We start from the raw sequence: 21636 nt of genomic DNA, 5'->3' as shown, positions 1-21636 counted from the left end.
AACTACTTCAGCTTGTGATTTTTCTCTCATCACTGCAAGTTACTGCAGCCAAGCAGACAGCTGTGTCCTAGCACGTAAAAGAGATATAGTTAAGCAAATAAAGAGGAGAAAGCTCCTGGGCCAGATGGTTTCACTCTGCCCCCTGCCTGGACACCCTTCATGTGGCACTGGAAGGCAGGCTGCACACACCCAGCCAGGGGCTCCCGCCTGTCCCTGCAGCTCCGGGCTCTCCCGCTTGCTGCTGGACGTGGGCGAGAGACCTGGGCTGCTGGACATGGCAACAACACCTGCCTCTGGGGTCCTATTGTTCAGCCAAGTCAAACAGTACCTCTGAAGGAGAGAGACTTTAAGCAGAAGGACAGGCTTAAAGAAATACATTTTGTATCCTGGCAAAAATTGTTTTTTTGCTTCTGATCAGTTTCTGGCCCTACATCAGCATCACATTGCTGAGACCCAACACTGGGTGCTTGCCCATTCTGTGTTGGCTTCAGAGGACCTTTTCAAGGACCTTTTCAGGGACCTCTGGCAGTAGTTACACTGGTTTAGGACATGCCTCAAAGTATTTTCATCTGTCTGTTTTGACGAACTGATGCTTTGAAATACACATTCAATACAGAAAATAAAACTTTAGCCCTTTTAGCACTACTGGAAAAATCTGTGTCCGTATTTCAGTGCTACATAAGCTGGGGGAAATCATATTATTCATTTATTACTGAATATATATATATTACTCAGCTGTCACACATACTTCTCTCAGAACCAACTGGGCAGATCATATAACATCTCAGTGGGCCAGGGCTTTGAACTCTTTTACATAACAATAAAGAGCTTCTCATTGCAGTGGCAGTACCTAGAGCTAAATTAATCTTTGCTAACATAACGATGGGAAGGGATTTGAAGAGCCACTGATTCCACTTCCAGGTAGTTTTTCCATATCACCTCTTTCATAAGATCAACAAACTCCAGCAATTTTGACCAGCTGTTCCTCCCCAGGCCCACACTTACTAACAATACTGTATTTTTGAATTACTTCTCCATTAGTCTGAACAGTCTAAAGTATGGGAAGGCTTTAAAACATTAGAGGCAAGACATACTGAATGATTTTGAGAACAGATCCATAAGTCTTCAGCTACTTGTAGCAAAGGATTGCTCTAGAAGTACAGTGGGTAGCAGGATGGTTGTAAGAAATCAATCAGCTCTAATGAGCATTAAGAGTGTCAGACCTTGAAAAATAAATGTATGTGTACTGGGAGTAACCAAAGAATCCAGTAGCCACAGGTGGAAATGGGAATGAAAGTTAAAAGACCACTGCAGACAAGGTCCACATGAATTCTCTATTCTAGAATAACACAACCAAGCTGTGTTTAACATTCACAGGTATGCTGGTTCTAAAGGAAATACAAGCTCATTCTATAAACAATGAAGACAGACTCATGCCTGGAATGGATCGATGTTATTTTCACTTTAACTGAGCAGCCGAAGATTGGCTAATTTATAGATCAGTTATCTGAGTCTGAAGATACTTCATACACTTGTGGGTAGGGGGGAAAAAAAATAATCATATTCTATCTTTTGTTCTATCAGCTTTTATACTTCTGAGTTTATTACTGTAACTCTCAAATGTGCTATGTCTATGCAATATCAACTTGTCTTGCCTCCAAGTAGCTTTGACAACTTGGAGGACTGCGTAACCCTTTTTGGGTGACAGCTGTGGTATTTAGAAACCTATCCAAGCCAAAATACGTTTTATTTTTTGTCTCCCCCAGTTTATAATCAATCCCACAAGACAGCTCAGCTGCCCAGTCACCCTGAAGTGGTATTGCCCAATGTTGTTTGCTCTGAACACTCAGGGGGCAGAGCAAATATTATAAACAGCGGCAAATACAATTGTCACTTATTTTTAGCAGTATCATCAGGGTCAAATAAGTTCAAAAGGTTAAAATACTTGCATTGTGAGACAAGATTGCTCCAGATGAGGGCTGAAGAATTTTGACAGAAAGGTAGTTGCACACTGCAGTCAGCCTCAGGGTGATTTTAGTCAAACAGAAAACTTAACCTCACAGGGCTGAAAAATTGGTTATGGGCCTTAAGCACCACACCAATACTGATTTGTTAAATCTGTGCTAGGAGTGTTCCACCTCACATATATTTGGTAAGAGCAAGCAAAACCCACAGCAAAAAACCCTGAAGGAAAACAACATCCCCTTTACAGCTTATCTCTAATTGAACTGGCTGCCAATCAACTAGTTTCTCTGTGCAAGAACTAATAGTAGAAGCACGATAGAAGGAACACTGTCTTATCAGACATGCAAGTTAACATTTATTATTGCCATATCCAAAGTCCAGATTCCGTCCTACATGCTCTGCAAACTCAGCAAACAAGACCTGAGTGCACGTGTGCCAGCTGGCCTCTGACCTCCAGCGTGCTGGGCTTGTTTCAGCGCACGTCTTTTCCCCTTCGCAAGCGCTGCGAGGATCAGGATGTTGCTGGCCTTTCTTTGATCTAACACAGAGGAAACAGCAGCAACTCCCTGAACAGGCATCAGAACAATCCCCTGTTTTGCAGCACTGCCCGGCCATCAAAAGCATCTGTTCCTCCATCAGGAGTACCTTATTTCAGGCAGAGCAATGGTTCTGAAGCTGTATTTTGGTTTGAGGCTTGCTGCTTCTGTTTCAAGTGTCAAGGTTCTATACTTTAATGGTTGTCTATTTATACCACTTTATGGTTTAATAAAAGCAATTACCTCTACCTACAAATCTGTTTGTAGATGATCTTAAACCACCACTGCCCTAGCATCACTGCTGTCAAAGTGTTATTTTTGCAGCCCAGGAGTCTCTTACCCCATACCAGCAAGCACTGTGCGGTTGGAAAGTCAGCAACATTTTCAGACAGCCTAACAAACCCCCCATGTATTTACAGACATTCATCCTGCTGCTAAACAGCCAGCTGCCCAACTCAGTTCAGTCTTTTTCTACACTCCCTGCAATGGTAGTACTCACAGTTCATAGCTGCACAGCCAACTTTTGTGTTGCTGCCTCTCAGCAAGCCCTGTGCACAGACATCAGTGCCTTTGTTTCTGCTTTAGGGCCTTTTGACAGTCTCTTACTTCCACAGCTTGAATTTTTCAGTTTACTCCCAAGATGCACAGTTGATTGCCAAAGGGTAGATTCACTGACAAAGGACAAGCTAAATACCGAGACCACTGATGTTACTTTCCTAAGGAAGGTGTTACTGTGGTAAAAATAAAGTACCCAGTAAAGAAGTACCAAGGCAGACTTCTCATTCACTGGTACAGACTGGAAAATAGCATTGTCTGTAAGTACAAGGCAGTGTATAAACCCTGGCCAAGACCAAGCCCTCTCTGGAATAAGCACTGTGTACATAGTGATGTTTTCCTAATGCCAGACAGGTATGAGAAAGGAGAGCAGCACTGTAACAATTAGTTATGTCTCACAGGGGAAATAAAGCTGAATGAGGAGTAGGATATAGAACTCACTACTTCCAGCCCATTCGTTATAGAGAATCCATTTCCACTGGTTTAGGAGCCAAAATTCTGAAAACACCTGCTTTGACAGAAAGCATGTTAGCAAAGCACAGCACGCTCACAGGCTACCAGCTTCCAGCCAGTATGAGCTACATTCTGCTACAGGTTGGCAGAATTCTCCAAGCTTCACAAAACACAGCTGTGAAGAAAGAGGTGGAATTTAGGGCTAGCAAAAAACTAAAAACATCACTTATGCTGAACCTTGACTCTTACCCCTCTTTTGCAAGGTGAATGTAATTAACACAATCTCAAATAACTAACATAGGATACAAGAGGAGGTAAAAAACCCCAAGGTTTTTATTACTTACCCAGAAGAACAAGAATAAACAACATTTTTTTTCTTATGAGAACAGGGAACAAGCTCATTTTTATCCTAACACATTTTAAAGGGTGAACAAGTAGCTCTAAGAGCATTTCCCATTAAAGGTAGCAAAGGGAAAAAGTTAAAATTTTTGAAAGGATATGAGGTAGAGTTATCTCCATCTCTTACCAGTGACATAAGAAAATACAAATTACACACAGCAAAGCCTGTGTAACTTAGTACAGAACTATGTATTTACTTAGATATGTAATGATAGGTTTCATCCCTACGTATTTCTGTAAAACAGTTGCTTACCTGAAGACCATTTGAAGTCCTCACCTGTTCAGATGCTAACCAGTACAGTAGGAATGAAAATGCCTTGTTCCCATATAGGTTTGGGACTTCGTTCTCATATGCTCTACGCTGGAACAGTTCAATGTCCCATTTTAAAAGCAAAGTCCCCCTTTCCAGCATCAGCAGCTCCAACAGACTATACTAGGCAGACCAAACCAGGTAAAAGCCTACTAGAGATGGTCACAGCTGTGAGTTCTGTAATGAAACTTTTGCTGATGATCACTAAGTCTTCCTGTTTGAACATCTTGTCCATTTTAAACCAGTCTATACAGGATTCACTCCTCAGTGTAGCCTCAGTACATGGCAACACCAGTACTCTGTATTCACAGCAGCACACTATCAACGGCATCAACTCCGCTGTCTGCAGAACCTTTTCTTTCACAGGGAAGGTTTTAGGTTCAGCTGCCGAGTATTTGCCTTCTGTCCATCAGCCTAACATTATTGTTGGGGAATAATATCAACAAGCAGTGTTTTAAGAAATATGATTTGGCAATTGTTGACCAAGTCTCTGAAAGCCCAAAGCAACAAATATAAAGCAGCTTATTCTTAGCAAACAGAGCATTAGACCCAACCTCTTCATGGCAATCTTGGTGGTGCTCCTGCTTCTGCGGGTTGCCGCTCATCTACGTGAGAAAGGAGGCAAAGCAGCATCTGACAAGACCCGGCTGGTTTGGACACGGGTCCGCGTTTCTCGAAACACAGATTACTGAGCCCCCTCTAGTGGTACCAGGACTGGAGAGGCTGGCTTGAGCCTTACTAGGAAGGGTTTGACAGCCGCCACACAGCAATTAAGGGATGTGCTCAGAATAATCTTTAAAGGATGACCATCACAACAGCTAAAGTACCAAATGCACTTTAATGAGTTCCAGGTTTTGTTCCCAGAAGGAATTTATAACGTGTCAGTACATTAGGCAGATACACAACTCCCCCGAACTACAGGCATGAGAAGAACCGACTGTACCTATAAACAAATACCTATACTAGGTATTTAAAATTATTATCAGAAACCAGTTTTTCACAGTATTAGAAATAAGGCATGTTTCAGGTGTGCAAGTGGCTACTATGTCCAGTCCTCAGATGCCGTATTTGCCCTTTAGTTCTTCCACCTTTGCTACGTAAGCTTTCATTGCATCTTCTTTGGACATTCCTGAAGGACAGAACACAGGAAGCAGTCAGATATCTTTTACAAATTAAGATACCTTTTACATTTAAATCACAATTCCTTGCTATACACACCCAGCAAAGCCTCCGTAACTTAGCACAGAACTATGTATTTACCTAGACAGATATGTAATGATAGATTTAATCCCTATGTACTTCTGTAAATCAAGCAGCATGCTACCAGAGAGCAAAGACAACGAGGTCATTTGGCTGTGAATCTAGTATTAAACGTGTTCAGCAGTCATGAGAAAACAGTGTTCTGAAGCAGAGTTGTATTTATATAGACAGCAACTAAACAGTGTATTAGTTCTATTAACACCATTCAAAATTATGACAGGGAAGTTATTAAATCAACTTACACTGTATTTAGATGTAGTACTAGCTCCTTAAAACACCTGAAAAATCCCATTTTCATAGACTAGACCACATGCTTGACTCCTCATTTACAGCAGAGAGCCCAGTTGCATCTTCCAGTTAGGGAAGCTTGCACAATAACTGTAGGGAAACCTCAGTCTCCAGGGTACTATGCTGGGACTTGGAAAACAGATGTAGGTTTCTGCTGTTGCTACAGCTCTCCTTTGTGTAACACCCTGGATCAGCTGGGCATTTTGCACCTTAATTCCCTTTCACACAGGCTATATTTTTCAAAATTTCACCTTGCAGAGGTAATCAAAAGGTAAGAGTTTATTATCACAGCATTCTGAATTTCTAGAACTCTTATAAGGCAACACTGTTTTTATGTCTTGCTGAGCCACATATGCTTTTCTGACTAGTTTGCCTGTGGTTTTATTTATTCATTTTTATTTTTTAAGCAGACACTTACCTTTCAATGCATTCCAGGCATCCCACTTTGCTTTGCCTTTGAAGTCCAGCATACCAGGGCGGTCTGAGAGACAGGATAAGCAGCAGATTTAGTTTGTGTGGCCTGGGTGTAGGTAATACCTACTCTTTCCTGAAGGCTATTCAGTTCTTAACTATGGTAAAATAAATTGGTTCACCTTTGCAGCTATTACTTACTAACCTGTGGTCAGGAGATCACCTCAAGTGAGCATGTTAGAACACTACGGGTGGCAACAGAGATATCCTCTATCAAGTTCCCTTAAGACAGCAGCATTTGAGCGGAAGAGCACCAAATAGTGTGATTTAGTGTTATCATACTTTCTGAAGGGACTGCTGTTGCATGACAGCTATCCCACTAAAGAACATCAGCTCTGAAGTAAAGCAAAAGCGCCCTAAGGTCCACTACATGCAGAGACACGAAAACAAAAGCTAGTAGCATACATCTTCTAACTCATTATCGTCAAGGTAATGGGATGTTTCTGACATAAAGCTCTTAATTTATTCTGTCATCTAGGGGTATAAGTTCTGAATTCTGACTGCATTGCACGTTACGCTGTGTTCAAACAGAGAAGGAATGAATGAGATATGGATGCGTATATAGTTATTCTTCACATAAAATCCCCCCTGCATTTTTACTTCTTCTGTCTCCTTAAAGACAATTTTCAGGATTAACAAATGGAACTGGACACTGGCCACAAAAATACCCTTGTGCTGCTCAAATGGCAATGTGACCTGCAGAGCTAATTGGCAGCTCCACTTCTCTCCAACAGAAACCTTATTAGCTTACTCTTACACAGATTGCTTTTCTTGCCAACTCATGTTACCTACTGTTTCACAAGAATGAGTAACTGACAGAAACGTTGGTATATTAACAGCTCTAGAGCACCATTATGCCTTGACAAACACTAATAATGCTAAGATTCAGCCACACCAAAAGGATCGTTATCTTAAAACGAAAGTCAGTTTTGTTCTCTCTCCATGCTGCCCATCTTGGGGCAAAAGAGACTGCAAGCGCCCACACTTAACATTTCCTGTACAATTCACTGCCAGTTTTTCAGTCAATCAACACCCAATAAACTTCACCAGCAACTGGGTCAGAAGGCCAGCCCTTGAAACAAATGACCTTTTCCCTTTCTAATTCTAGTTACTCGAGTGTTACATAAGGTCAATAGAGGCAGGTTTCATTCTAAATGCTATTCCTAAACTGAGCTGCCAGTTACAGAAGTGTAGCAGAAATTTTTCTGCTACCGTCCTTCCAAGACATGATATTTAATTGCAGCTACTATAAAAGTTTTCTCCTGATCTTCTGTTTTGGCCTTCCAGTATCATTTTCAGCAGCCAATCCAGTTTAAACAAACTGCCTCCCCCCAAGTACTGCAATTGCACAGTTGTATAGTCTGCTTTGCTGTTTAAGCCTGTTTAACTGAGAAGTGTTTGTATTAAAGCAGCATCCCTTGACCTAGGCAACTACTTACTGATAGAGGTCTCCAAAAATCCAATATTTGCACAAAGCTAACACAAAGGATTCTCAGACCGTTGCTACACGATTTAGATGATTGCAGCTGGGTTAATCACAAAACCACAAATTGCACAAACCCTTATCACTTCAGCTCATGCCTCCCTGCGTATAAATCCATGCCAAGTCGGTACTGAGTCATTTTTGCTAAACTGTGGGATGGCACGAAGCGAGGCACGCAATAGGGGAGAGGTTTTGCTTCCCCAAGTGCCTCCAGCTCGGCCTCAGGCCATAACCCCATCGCCCAGAGGGACGCGGGGCGGCGCTGCCCGGCCGCCGCCGCCTCCCCGCCCAGCGCGGGGACCGAGGCCACCTACCCGTGTTCACGTCGCCCACCGTGGCCTGTTTGTAGTGGCTGTAGACATCCAGCATCTCCTGGTCCGTGGGCTGGGACTTGAGCTGCTTCACCTCCTCAGCGGCCTTCTGGAACTCGGCCTAGAGGGGAGGGGGGAAAGCCCCGGGGCGGGGTGGGGGTGAGCACCCGCAGGCTGCCACCGCCAAACAGGGACAGAGGGAGGTACCCGCCGCCACCCCCCGGTTCCCCACAGCCCCCCAGCGCGGCCCGTACCTCTGACATAGTGACGAGCCCGACGCGCTCCCAACCCCCTGACGTCTGCCGCGCCGCCCCGGCCGCTCGCCCGCTTCACCCGTGGCCAGAGCGCCCGCTGGCCAATCCCAGCGCCACAGGCAACACGGCGCCAATCGACGCCTGCCGGGGGCGGGGAGAAGCCAGGCAAGGGACCAATGCGGAGGCGGCGCAGGATGGGCGGGCTTCGGGGGGCCGCCACGCTCGCTAGCATGAGGGGTGCGGCCAACGGGAGGGCTTCGGGGGCGGGGCCGAAGGCAGCCCCGCCCAGCCCCGCGGCGGCTCGGAGGCGCGCGGAGGGGGCGGGGATAGGGCGCATCGTAGCCAATCCCTCGGTGCAGTGGGTGGCACCGGGGACACGTGATTGGTGGGACGGTGTGAGAGGCGGGGCGAGGAGCGGGACCCGGAAGTGTCGGCGCGGCGTCGGTCGTAAGGCTGAGGGCCGGTAACGGGCCCTTCTGGGCTGGGCGGGGCGGGGCGGGACGGGGAGGGCTGTGAGGGCTGAGGAGAGCACGCTTGGTCTGGAGGAGGTGCGCTGGGGCGGGTGGCGCTCCGCCACCGGTCCTGGGGCTGCTGCCCGTGGGCAGGAGCCGGGTAGGCCCGGGAGAGGTTCCTCCTCACAAGAGGAATTGACCACCAGCGTCTCCGACCCGGGAGGCGGATTGAGGAGGGTCTGTCGTGTTCCTCAGGAGGCGCTGGGTAGTATTTGGTCCTAGCCCTAGATGCGATCAGTCTGTACAGTAAATGTGAAAATAGGCTATTTTTAATTGTGCTCCCAAATCTGTGTTCCTGCAGTGTTCTTTCCATGCAGCTCGGGAGAAAGTGAATTGAATGCTGTCCCCCTTTCCTTACTCTGTACTGTGCCCTCCAGATCTTAAGCCCATGTGAAACAGCATCAACAAAATACCTGTCTTTGCTGTTTAATATAAAGTATTTTCAGGTGTAAAGTATGCTTTTCTTGATTGGCATCTTTTAACTGCATATTGTAACTTACTTACAATGAGAATGGAATTAGAGCTCTGGGAATTAGAAGCAAAGGGATTTCCAAGTTGCCTCGTGATGTGGAAGGTCTGCATCCCCATTCTGCAGAAAGTATTTGCAGAAAATACTGATTTACTTTGCTAGGATACAGCTAGGACAAATACAGCCAAGACTGGGAGGTACTGGATACCTGCATGATGGTGGGGTCCTTAAATAATCTCCTGAAACAGCAAAAAATGGAAAAAAAAAACCCAAACCAAAGACAAAACATAAAGGGATGAAGAGGTAAGAGACTGCCTTACAGGCCTGGATGTGGTGACTGAAATGGCTGTGAAGGGACAGGAGACACAGAGGTCGTGGTGTGCCCCTGGCTGATGTTGCAGCACTTAGACTGCAGTGTTTGCTCATTGCTGCAGCAGCCATGGCAGTTTAGCATGTGACCAGAAAGTGAGGCTGTAAAGGAATACCCAGCACAAAAAATAGAGAAGGTTGCAGAGATAGGAAATAGCTCGTTTTCCTGTGGAGAGAAAGAACCCAACGGCACAATGTGTGGACTTGTCTGAAGAGGGGCTCAGGTTGATAAGGCAATTCCATTGTAGGTTCTGCTCTCTGTTAGGATAGTATAAGCCCTGTAGAGCCATTCTAGAGACCTGCTATTATAAATTATATTAACAGGCTTAATTATGTAGTAATATACCAGGAAATTTATTTGCATGTGTACGTGGGGGAGGTATTTCCATTTTTTGTTGGTGGGTGAAAATGAGCTCTGTGTAACAGCTTAGGCATTTTTCAGGGTATTATGGTCTCTACAACATATTAAAAAGATTTTGGTTTTATTCATGTTAGTACATTCTTCTAGAACACAAAGTTACTCACACAGGAGGTAAAGTCTTAAGTTACTTAAAACCAAAATGACATACTTGCATTTATCCATAATATTTTTGTGTGTTTAATATGGAGTCTGGTGTCGTACACAGCACAGGTACAAATACGGGAGTATTTGGTGTGCAGTGTCAGTAATATCCTAGGTAACCCTGTTTGTTTTGGGATTGTGTTACTGCTTGTGTAGAAATACTAAAAGTGAAGTCCTGAGAGACATAATGCTATTGAATTTCTTGCCATGTTTTAACCTTTGAATGAGGTCCACCTGCACCTTGTTTTCTAGCTGTGCTTGTACACAGAGGAAAGGCAGTAATTCCTTCTTTAATGTTTTCCAGGTTATTCAGAATTAATTTTCATGTCACCAGAAAGCTCAACCATCACAGTTCGTCTTGTTCGTTCTTTTGAACACCGGAATTTCAGACCTGTGGTGTATCATGGAGTTAACTTGGATCAGACAGTAAAGCAGTTCATTACTTTTGTGCGGAAGGGTAAGGGTCAGTTGCTTTATTCATTTGTTTCAGTCCCATGTGTTGCTGTCTCTGCACAAGAAAGTGGAGGGGAGCAAATGAATGGGAATTCTGCAGCTTTGGTAGAGATGCCAGATTCGTGTTTACATCCCCTGTGTTCTCTCCTCCCTTGGATGAGAGGTCTGGAGTCAATAAGAGCTTCCATGGTTGGTGTGCCATGCCTAAATTTGGATAGACTGCTCCCCCTGCCCAAATCCCCATGTTTAGTCAAAAAGAGCCAGGGGCATTGCTGCATTTGGCTCAGTGCCTCTGGCTCCTTCAGTGGTGCTGTCAGGCAACTATTCATAAATTAACAGGAGTAAATTAATAGAATTTAGAGAGCCTTTGATCCTTAGGAACTACACCAATATGTGGAATGTGGGAATGCAAGTCTGTTTGCTATTTGTGAGAAGAGAGGATCTTGAAAAATTGTTTTTGACATTGTGCATGTTTGCTTCTGAGATTCTGTCTCCATCTTGAGCTTTGTGGTGCAAATTTACTCATCTGTGGGCTTTATGTTTTAGAAGCCTGGTTGAGAGTGACAGTGTATCTAACAGATAATTAATGTAGACCAGCCCACGCAGGGACTCAGGGTGTTACCCTAATCTTGCAGGTGTATTGCTACACACCTAAATGGAGACATTCAAAGGGTGCAGAATAGCTTTTTTTTTTTTTTTTTTTTTTTTTTTTTTGCATGAAGTCAGTTCAAACAAGTCTCAAACTGTTACAGCTGATAATGTTTGAGCAACTTCTAGGACACTGCCCTGGGCCTCACGGCTATATTGTGTTTTCAGCAACTTTCATGCTTTTAGAAAACTACAAGCACTTTCAGAACATACAGAATCTAACTATAGAATCATAACTATAGAATCTGAGCCAAAGGTTGTGTTTTAGTATTTTATACTCAAATAAGCCTCCTGTGTTGTGGATTTATTTTGATGTAAAGGATGTCCAGGATGCATACATTGCACGATAATAGAAAACTAAATAGTGGAAATAAAAAAGGACAACTTTGTTTTTCACTTGGTGCTTTTATTTTAATAGATGTGTCTTCAAGAACAGGACTTCCTCCTCCTTTTAAAAATTTTAAGTATGGTAGGTGTTAGTTTTTTCTTGTTTTAATTCCTGTAAAATGCAGATGTAATATTTTATATCAGTTTTTATACAATTTAAAAGATAACTGCTGTAGAATCTTCATGCTGGTGGCAGTGCCTGCCTATATTTGCATACATCTATCCAGCTCTTGTAGCTGGGGTTATGCCACTGGGATCATATCTACAGAACTTGACCATTGTTTTGAGGTTCTTTACTAATCTTTGAATTAGGCTGCATGTTATACATTATTAGCTGATTGGTACTGATGGGTTTTGGTATCAACTTTTTATTACTTTTATAAGTGCATTTTAACTCTTTTTACTCTAGTGAGAAGCTTGTGATCTCAAATGCTTTGAAATTGTAGTTCTCTGTGCTTATGTGTTTCAGTATCTATTTACTGTGAAGTCAGAAAGGATGATGAAGTGGGAGCTGAAGGCAGTAAATAGAAAATGCTTAAGACTTCTATACTTAAATAATTTACATGATATAAGAGAAGCAGGGGAACTTTGCTCAAAGTAGATATGAAAGCTCTTAAATACAAGCTGACAGAATGAAATAGCCTGGTGTGAAATTGAGGCTGACTTTATCCTCCAATCTAAATATATGTGTTTATTTCCTTTTTGTGAAGATTGGCACGAACATGTGCAATTCATCTGTTTGGGACAGAATATACTTTCAAAATAGACTAAATTACTTCCTTTCTTGGAATTTGTTAACTCTGATGTCAGTAACGTATCTTCTCCTAAACTTGGCAATTCTGAAAGTTCCCTTGGAGTTTCGCTGCAAGTCATCCTTTGTCTCCCATGTTCTTGGAGTTGACAGACTCCTTCATCTACAGTGATTCAAAGAGTTGAATGAGGAACCTATTTCATACATGTAAATGGTAATAGACTCTATTTGCCTATTTAACACACACAAAAAAGCCAAGCATTTAATTCTGTCTTGCTGATGGTGAAACAGATAGTGCAAAATGAAAGCAGAAAAAGCCTTAGGGGTTAAGATTTATGATATGTCAATGGCAAGGACTTGAATATTACTATTATTTTTTATATATGATTTAAGGTCTTAAAATCTAGGTAACTAAGTTTCGATTTGGAGGTGCCCTTCCTCCCTCTAATATCTGTGGCTTTGGCTAGATGAGGGGGCCCTGTCTAGAACTGCTGCTATCAGTGTATTCCTGGTGTTGCCTATCCCTGCTGCTAGTTCTTTCATCACTTAGAGCAGCAGTTTATTTTTTTCCCAAGGCGTATGTTGTGACTGAGCACCTGATTGTGCTGTGTAGGACTGAGCATAATGTGGGTAAAAACCATTGCAGAACTTTAAAACCTGTTACACCAGTTAGTGGGAGCCTGCTTTTAGTGGGATGGTGCTAGCTGCGTGGAAATTTTCACACAGAAAAATCAAAGCCAAGTTCCTCACCTTTCCCTCAGGCCATCCGGGTTCATGCTTTTGGCATTTCTTGTGTGCTCCACTGTCTTTCCTGTATTTTGGTGATGAAAGGGCAATGTGACTTTCTGCATGAATAGTACTAGTAAGAGTCAGATTTCTCCTTCTGCTTTGATTGGCACTGCCAGAGATCTCAGTTGGACCTGGCTGTTTCTTGCCTTGCCTGTTTCAGCTTCCTTCTTTCCAGAATTCAACACCACTTTGTTCTCTCAACATCATATATAATGACATCATGTTTTTCTTCTTGGATTGGTGCTTCAAGTCACATCTCAAAGCTTATGACTTTCATTTTTTCCTCATTTTTTTGCACACATTGTTCTTGTTCATGGTCTAGAACTCTTCTTAGTCAATCTTGTCCCTACCCTGTCATTGCCATCTTTTCACTAATGATGACAGCCTGGGTGCCAACATGTCTCATAAGCTGTTTCTCTGTTTATTTTTTTTCTCCATGAATGGAGCAATATGGTAGATCCTTCACAAAATCAAACTTGGAAAGCGATTTCTTATCTATTGTCATGGAAGATCTATTACCAGAGAAGGAGATATAAAAATTTGGGGATATGATTCAGTGTGACTAAAGGGGGATGAAATAGCAAAGGCTATTGGGAGGACATAAGGCTTTACCTAGGATGAGAAGAGACTAACAGGCAGAGGCTGGATTGTATTTGCTGCAGCAGAAAGGTTTCATGATTGCAGTATATTTTTGCTGTGGTTGTCTGGTCTTTTGCAGTGCTTCTATGCAAGATGGATCCTGGCAATTGCAATTTAATATATGTCTTGCTTCTAATACTGCAATTATTACAGCATCCTATGGCTGCCTTCTCAGTGACCTCTGTGGTGGGAATACAGACTAGTTTTTACCTTATGTAATGTTCTAAATAAAATGCTCAAAATGGACCAGAGTGGTAGGGAGGGAAACTTCTGAATGGAAATGTGACCTCTGTTATTCTGAACATCTAAATACTTGTTCTTGGTAGCTTGAAAGTTGTTTTAGCCTGTATTTAACTTTCTTCCATCCTTCTCTTACCAGGCTATTGCAACACATAGTGTTCAGCTAATGCACAAAAACAAACTAGAACAGAAAATGAACAGGCAAGCAGAACTGGTTTTTGCTTCTTCACTGAGAAGGGATTGATGTGTTACTCTGAATTTGTTCAAACACAGAGGCTTCAGAGTTTGATTTTTTAAAAATTTTTTTTTTTTTTTTTAGCACTGCATGGGCATCTTCTGACTTTCATTCCCTCTGGATCTCTGGTTGCTTTAGTGATGACATTATTTTCCCCTGTTTTTCACTTCTGTTAACAAAGCCCTAGCCACATTGCCAGAGGAAAGCAATTTTTTTTTTTTTTTTTTTTTGTGTAGCATTATTTCTTAAAGTGCTACACTACACAAACATATTAGAGGTAAATGTTATTGAAGAGCGTATAGCATTAAAAAGAGCAGAGGCTGTACATGTTCATGGAAGATGGACTTGCTTAACGAAATTTCTACTGCGGGTGCTTTCTTCATGAGAAGGAAAATTTCAAGGAATTATCTGAAGGGGTCAGGTTACTGTGTCTTAATCACTTTCTGCCTATCAATTTAATGTAGTAGTTGACAGTGCATAAATGCTGGTTGTCCTGCCCCAATTGCATGTGTAAAGCCTGGTAGGTTAAAACCCCCTAAGTGGCATTTAAATTGATGTGTTTTGTCTTGCAATTGGGATGGTCATTAGTTATTGTAATTCAGCTAGTAGAGAGAAGCCCAGTAGAATGTGGTACCTTAATGTTGGATTGCCTGCTTTAAGACTGTGACTGCAGGATGTTTTCTCCTCTTCTAGACTGAATACACAAAATTGTTAATAATATAAGATTTTGAACCTTACCCCTTTGTCTCTCTCCCCTAGTAAAACTTGCAATGTTATCTGATTATTCAGCCTTATTTTAGGAAAACACTGCATTTTCTTTCAGATACAATGAAGATTATTCACCAAGCACACAAATCTAAGGTACGATTATTAGCTATATTCTTCTATATGCTTTAATGCAGGCAGGGCTTTGCACTGTCAAACAAGACTGGGGCAGAGGCAGTCAGTAAATTCTTACCTTTGTATTCTGGTTCTCTGATTTGTAGACTGGTGAACTTGTAGTGAGTTTGGAAGATGATGACAAACTGATTTTGAAAGAAGATAGTACGCTGAAAGCAGCCGGAGTAGGTAGGAGCGCATTTGTTTGACTGAAGGTGCTGTTCATTGTAGTTGTCATTAAACTGGTAACTGGCTGATTATGTTTGGATAGCCTGCTGAAAAGTAAATGCTATTCCTGATGCTCTTTACACTACTTGGTAATTACTCAGGGAAGAAGGGGGGATAATGTACATTCATATCATTGGACTGAGGGCAGCAGGTATCTGCACTCCAAATGTTCAGAATGCAAATTGTGATTTTTAGAGGGTATGCTTATAATTCTGCTGAGAGTAATTTTAAATGATTGACAGATAGGTTATTAGTACCGTGTCTGCTTAGTCTTATCAGTAACATTTAAACTGATGTTTTGGTTAGCAATGTAAGTAGTGGAACCAGCATGGAATAATGAAATAAGATTAGATTTGTTTAATGTGCAGCCTACGGTGCCTGATAGCCAGATTTCTTAGGAAAGCTCAAGCAGTATCATTTAGAGAATGTGCTGAACATAGCAAAGAGTTGAAACTTGACCTGATTTCTCACATTTTGACAAGGGACTACATATAGGCCATGTCTTTTGGTAATGTAAAGAAATGTCTGTCATGATAAAATTGATGGTCTCTGGATGTCCTCTGGGCTTCTCATAAATGTGGCTGAATGACTTTGTGGCAGCAGGGTACTTAAGGGATGTAGTCGCGTTCCACCTTGATATGGACATTTGCTCATTTGAATCTGATTTGCCTAGCTGGAATGCATAACTGCCTGCCTCTAAGTGCAGGGGCTTCATGGAGAAAGCTCCTGCCTGTTCTTGATGCCCTCTGATTGCTCCCCAGCTAGTGAATGAGATTTCTTTTTCATAGGTTTCTTGGCTCTTTTGTTTCCTGCCGTCTAATTTCTAGTTTTAAGTGACTTGGGATGTCTCTTTAATGTTCTTCTCTGGGGTGCACAGCAACTGGCCTCAGTACACCTTTCCTAAAGGTCTTTGGGTGTTCCTGTAATATAAATGATTGTTATTCTCTGGCTGTTTGTACTAAACCAGGTCTTTTTTTTTAAAAAAGTTCCTCAGAATGGAGGATTACTGGCACTCAAGTGTTATAGATTTGTAATTTAGTTAGCAGAGTATTCATTTAAGCCTGATTTTTATCTACCTAAGGCATAAGAGGCAATGCAGTTCAGGAGAGGGACTGATGACAGTGCCAAATGTTGAATTATAAATGACATTGTCCAGAGCTGTCTTATTTCAAAAAGGTATTGATAAATAGTTGTATATATTACCCACCTTTGAAACTAGGTTTGTAGCTACAGCGGTGAAACAGTTGGATGCGATCTCCAAATAGGTGTCAAAACATCACAGTAAATGTTATAGTGAAAGGAAATCGGAACAGATCAGCCCGTTCTGTATTTCTGTACAAAGAAAGGTGTTGCTTATTTAGAGCAGAAAACAATTTAAGGCTGCTTTATTTTTTTCAAAATAACTGAGAGCAGTTAGTCATTAGTATATCGTGTGTATTTGTGATAGAAAAGAAAAACTCTTGCTTCGTAAAATGCAGTGTGTCGTGCCCTTTTGAATTTTGATATGTTCCAGTGCATCTTGATATGAAAATCAGCTAAGTAAGGAGTGGGGTCTTTGTAGTAAAATCTTGAAGAGTTAACTTTTCTTCTTAAAGAAGTGGAAAAGACTAAACCAAGGAAGTGAAGTATGATGGTATATACCACTAGTCCTCATTTTGTGCAGTTTCATTTAAATCAGTAAGAAGATTTGAAATCTCCTATTGACATATTACATTTTTTCAATCTCTAATCTGGATAAGACTTACTCCAATAAACCAGAGAATTGCCGTTAGAAAATCTGGGAAATTCGAAGACACTGAGAACATCTATTCTAAGCTGCAGTTGATTGCCCTTGGCACTTTACAGGGTTGGGCTAGAGAGTTATAAATTATGAGGACATTAGATAAGTATCCTCAGGAAAGCCTCTGTGGTAGTGATTATTATTACAGTTATTATCTAGTCAGCAAAGTTAATGCTTGCCTTTTTTTTTTTAGAAAGGTATATGTTAATAAAGTGTTCAGTATTCATTGCAAAAAGTCTTGTCTGTTTTCTAGTTGAGATTCTAAAACCCCTTCTGCTCTTTTTTTTTTTTTCTTTTTTACAAGACAGGCAGACTTCATTAACTTCAGGTTTAATTTAAAAAACGAATGTGGAACTTATTGGCTCAGCACCTTAAAGAATTCTATGTTTAATAATTGTGAAGGCTTTCCATCAGATTTGTCTCTGTTCTGAATTAGTAATGTTGCTGACTTATTGTTTTAGAAGAGGAAGTCCTTGACCTACTGGGTTGAAAGAATTGTGACTGCTCTGAACCTTTGTGGGTCCTTTAGCTCTGCCATATCCCCTGTGAATAATTAGAGGTATTTGAAGGTATTGCTGGAGAAGCCAATTTGTGTCTTTCACTTTGCATATTGTTGAAGTCTCATGAATTAATCATCAGCAGGGCAAAAAAATTAACTTCTTCAGACACATATTTTGATGGGTCATGAGGGAGAATGTAAAGTGATCTGTAAAATATTCTACTGATCCTCTAAGTATTAAATTATTATACCTATAGGCTAATTTAATGGAAAAAACAGTTTCTTTTTCCCTTTCTTAACAGAAAAATGCACAAAAGAATAGAAAATCAAGCGTTATTATTTTTCTAGCATTTGAAGGTGTTAGAAATGCAATCACTTAATTTACTGAATGCTTATATAAATAATTCTGAAGGCTGCATTAAACAAATCTTGAGGGGTCTTCTGTACATATTTACTTCTATATATTCAGGTTCTTGGGTTGTTTTTTTGGGTTTTTTTTTTTTTAACAAGGTTAAACAACATCTTTAATACTGGAATCTTTTTTGCAAAAATATGGGGGGTGGGGGAGTGACGTGTGTGGTGATTTATAATTGTCTTTGACCAAAAAGTTGCCAGTTGTCTTCTAAGATTCTAAATAGCTGACTGTTGGGTGGTTCATTTGCTGATGTGCTAAATATTTAATTTTTTTATTCGTTCTAGCAAACGAGACGGAATTAGCATTCTTCTGTGAGGAAGATTACAGAAACTACAAAGCTAATCCTGTTTCAGCCTGGTGAAGATCCCGAGAGATTGTTTTGTTTTCCCATACCTGTTGTAAATTTTCCTTATTCTGCTTAATGAGATTTTTCTTAAAGATCAATAAATCCTAGAGGATTGCTTTGCAAACAGTGCAATTCCCTTCCTATAGAAATTAATTTCTGTCAATATGCTAAGACTGAGGAAGGAAAAACTGGGGGACGTAAGTGACTTTTTTTCTTTATGGCATTTCTTTTTCCTTTGCTTGCCTCTTACGAAGCAGACAGTGCAATCTCTGACCTGTGACACATGTTCTTGGTGTGATCCTACAGCAGACATTACTTACATATGGAGATTATACAATAGTAAGATCCCATCACAGTACTAACTTCTAATGAAAACAGAGACGTTTTATGACCAAATCACTGGGTATTTTAGAGAGCTTGAGAAGAGTATCTCTGTTCAAGTCACAGCTTTACTTCTCTCATTTTATGTTTGGTCTCTTTTGTTTAAATGGTGCAGACTGGCAAGTTTTTCATGCTTTTCACTGGTGAATGCTTTCATTTATACTCTCTTCCAGCCCCCTTTAGTGTGCTGAAAGGGACAAATGGCTGTTGAGAGGCTTTTGTGTTCAAGGACCATTGCGCTTGTTTCTAGTGTTACTTCATGGAGACACTTTCATGTAAGAGGTAGCAACCTGAGTTCTGCCAGGAACTGGTAGGAACTGGGCATTTTTCCAAATGGAGTGAAAGCTCATGGTTTCAGTTTTAAGAATAAAACCTGAATGACTGCATTTTTGTGAGGAGAGGCCACATGTCGTTAAGACTGGAATTGATTCTTCCCTGCTTTCCAAGAGCCAAATACTCTGTTGCTGTATGTTAGTTCTTGGTAATTCCAAGCTTTCCTACTACATTAACAAAATCAAGAATAATTAAAAATAATCATGCATCCAATAGACTACCTTTAGATAGATACTGCTTATGAAACTGTTTATCGTGAGTACCAAGATGGGACACTGCCTTTAAGCCTCTCTTCACTGAAATGGCAGTGATGCTGGCTCTCTGCCTTAGCAGGTGTTTTGAGATAGGCTCTGTTAAATCAAATGAGACCTCATGTGCAATCGCTTTTAGACCCACACATCTACACTCAGCTCTGGGTGAGAGCTGACAACACCATTTCCACAAGAGGCTTTCCAGAAAAGTAATATTACCATTTCCTAGAGCTTTGATGATTTTTTTTTTTTTGGACATGTGATAGTGAAAACAGATGTGTGATTTCCGAAGTATCTAAATAAAAGTTCTCTTTACGTTAGATGTAGGGCCAAAGAAGGCTCTATGTATTGTTCCCACCTCATTTTCTTCATCCTTCCTGACATCTCTCGGGTTTAGGCTGGTTTTGGTGGCTGGTGTTACTCACCAACAGCTTTGTTTCAAACAGAGTTTTATTCTCTTGTGAAAGTCTACCACTTTGTCATTTACGATTAAAAGGGTGATTGTATCTTTATCTTGTAAGGAGGAGTCCTGTGTCACTTAAGTCACCTGTGTTGGGATTTAGATGCTGCTATGCATGCTATGATGAATTTGTGAGGAGAACTTACTCCTTGCCTCCTCCTTCTGTCCAGGCCACCTTTTTGTTGCTGGTACCTGTTCCCCAAATGTGGACCCATGTCTCAGCTACCGCCTTACACCATCTGTCATGTTTGCAGATCAATCTAGCTAAAATGAGTTTGTACTCATCTTCTCAGACAGTTTAAGCTAATGCATTGCACTCCAGAGTACACCAGCCTTGTTCACCCAAATTTACAATGTTGAAGGTAACTTTGTAGGAAGTGGATGGCATAACGAGAGATCAGTGTCTCAGGACTGTCCTACCAAGGCATCTGGATGACAGCTGTCACACTCAGGCTCTGAGACTGAGCAAACGCAGTCATTCTTTTCCTCCTGTTCTGGGGATTTGAAGTTGATCTCCAGCCCCTTCAGACAGATTTGGATTGATTTTATGATCCCTTTTCTCTAAGGTATTTGTGTTTGAAAGAGACACCAAATTTTAACAACTGTCCTTTCTGGGCTACAAACGTTCAGTGCCACATACAGTGTGGCACAGTGAAAGAGCAATTCAACAGCATCAGTGAAAAGAAAGATAAATTTTCTAATGCAAATATTCAAGAATGATGTGTCTGGGACTCCAGATTAGCTTCTCTTTCCAAGGGAAGAGTTAAAGTACTGCTTTGTGAGCTCAGCTCACTCTGGCAATGGCACTTCATTGGCTCCTTTCTGTAGCAGCACAGTAAAGCCTTTTGTAATGCTCTCAATGGCCATACTTATAAACTGGTTTCTTCCTAAAGTGTTTTTCTATTATTTTTTTTTTAATTGGACCTTTAATAATGCTTTTTTTCAAATAAGCCCCACAAAACCTTAGATTATAACAGAACTTGTTAAGACAGATGCTGTCCCAATATTTTTCAGTGAGATAGGGTATAGCCTCACGTCAAAGTAGGTTTGATTCCAGGATTGTTGAATACTGAATAAAATCTGTGAACACTGGCTAATAAATTGCTAAAGACTGAGATGTCTTTGCCCATGTTCTTGTGAAATCGCCTTTCTATTGAAGGAAACCACCTACAGAGTTGGTACTGTGGTTTGTTATCCTGACAGAGGTCATGAACTGCATTGGTTTACAATTAGTGTTAATCAAAGGTGGCTTCTCCATAATGTGTAGTGGGGTGAGTCACATAGCTTTGCTGTGTTCTTAGACATTGTGGGGTTAATAAGGATTCATCTTTCATTATGATGTCCTTTCACCAGCCTTTTTTTTTTCCTTTTTTTTTTTTTTTTTAACAAAACAGCATCCAGAGTGAATGCTGAAGTAAGATACAGCTTCTGGGCACTGTAGCAGGTAAGGGCAGTCAAACTGGAATCTGGGGAGGTGTATGAGGCTTGGGTGTTTCTTGGAGAAAAAAAATCACTCCAGAGAGACTGGAGTTTTGGTTAGGAGGTGTGGAAGAACAGCTACTAAGGGAGAGGAGAGGAAATTAGGAAAGGAATTATCATGAAGAGGAAGAAGAGGTAACTAACTGAATAAACATGAAAAACCTTGAATGTACAACACTGTTGGCACAGAAATACTGTAGTGATGCTTTTTATAGCACTAAAGGTATGAAAATGGTGCATTTTAAT

At 41.2% G+C, this 21636-nt stretch overlaps 2 protein-coding genes across 2 annotated transcripts; one reads left to right on the top strand and one right to left on the bottom strand.

The window, feature by feature from the left end:
- Positions 1-5027: 5027 nt before the first annotated feature.
- DBI (diazepam binding inhibitor, acyl-CoA binding protein) lies at positions 5028-8418 on the bottom strand. Its single transcript, XM_074910678.1, has 4 exons — positions 8286-8418; positions 8035-8152; positions 6185-6247; positions 5028-5347 (listed from the first exon to the last, which is right to left on the bottom strand). The coding sequence occupies exons 1-4, from the start codon at positions 8292-8294 to the stop codon at positions 5274-5276; spliced, it is 264 nt and encodes an 87-aa protein (XP_074766779.1). The 5' UTR covers positions 8295-8418; the 3' UTR covers positions 5028-5273.
- Positions 8419-8692: 274 nt separating this feature from the next.
- Positions 8693-21225, top strand: C7H2orf76 (chromosome 7 C2orf76 homolog). Its single transcript, XM_074911399.1, has 6 exons — positions 8693-8732; positions 10502-10654; positions 11717-11767; positions 15163-15200; positions 15326-15407; positions 18425-21225. The coding sequence occupies exons 2-6, from the start codon at positions 10522-10524 to the stop codon at positions 18499-18501; spliced, it is 381 nt and encodes a 126-aa protein (XP_074767500.1). The 5' UTR covers positions 8693-8732; positions 10502-10521; the 3' UTR covers positions 18502-21225.
- The last annotated feature ends 411 nt before the right edge of the window (positions 21226-21636 follow it).

The sequence above is a fragment of the Athene noctua genome, chromosome 7, assembly GCF_965140245.1.
Source record: "Athene noctua chromosome 7, bAthNoc1.hap1.1, whole genome shotgun sequence".
In the NCBI taxonomy this organism is placed as follows: Eukaryota; Metazoa; Chordata; class Aves; order Strigiformes; family Strigidae; genus Athene; species Athene noctua.
Note: the sequence above shows the minus strand (reverse complement) of the source record. Positions and strands in the feature narration are given on the sequence as shown.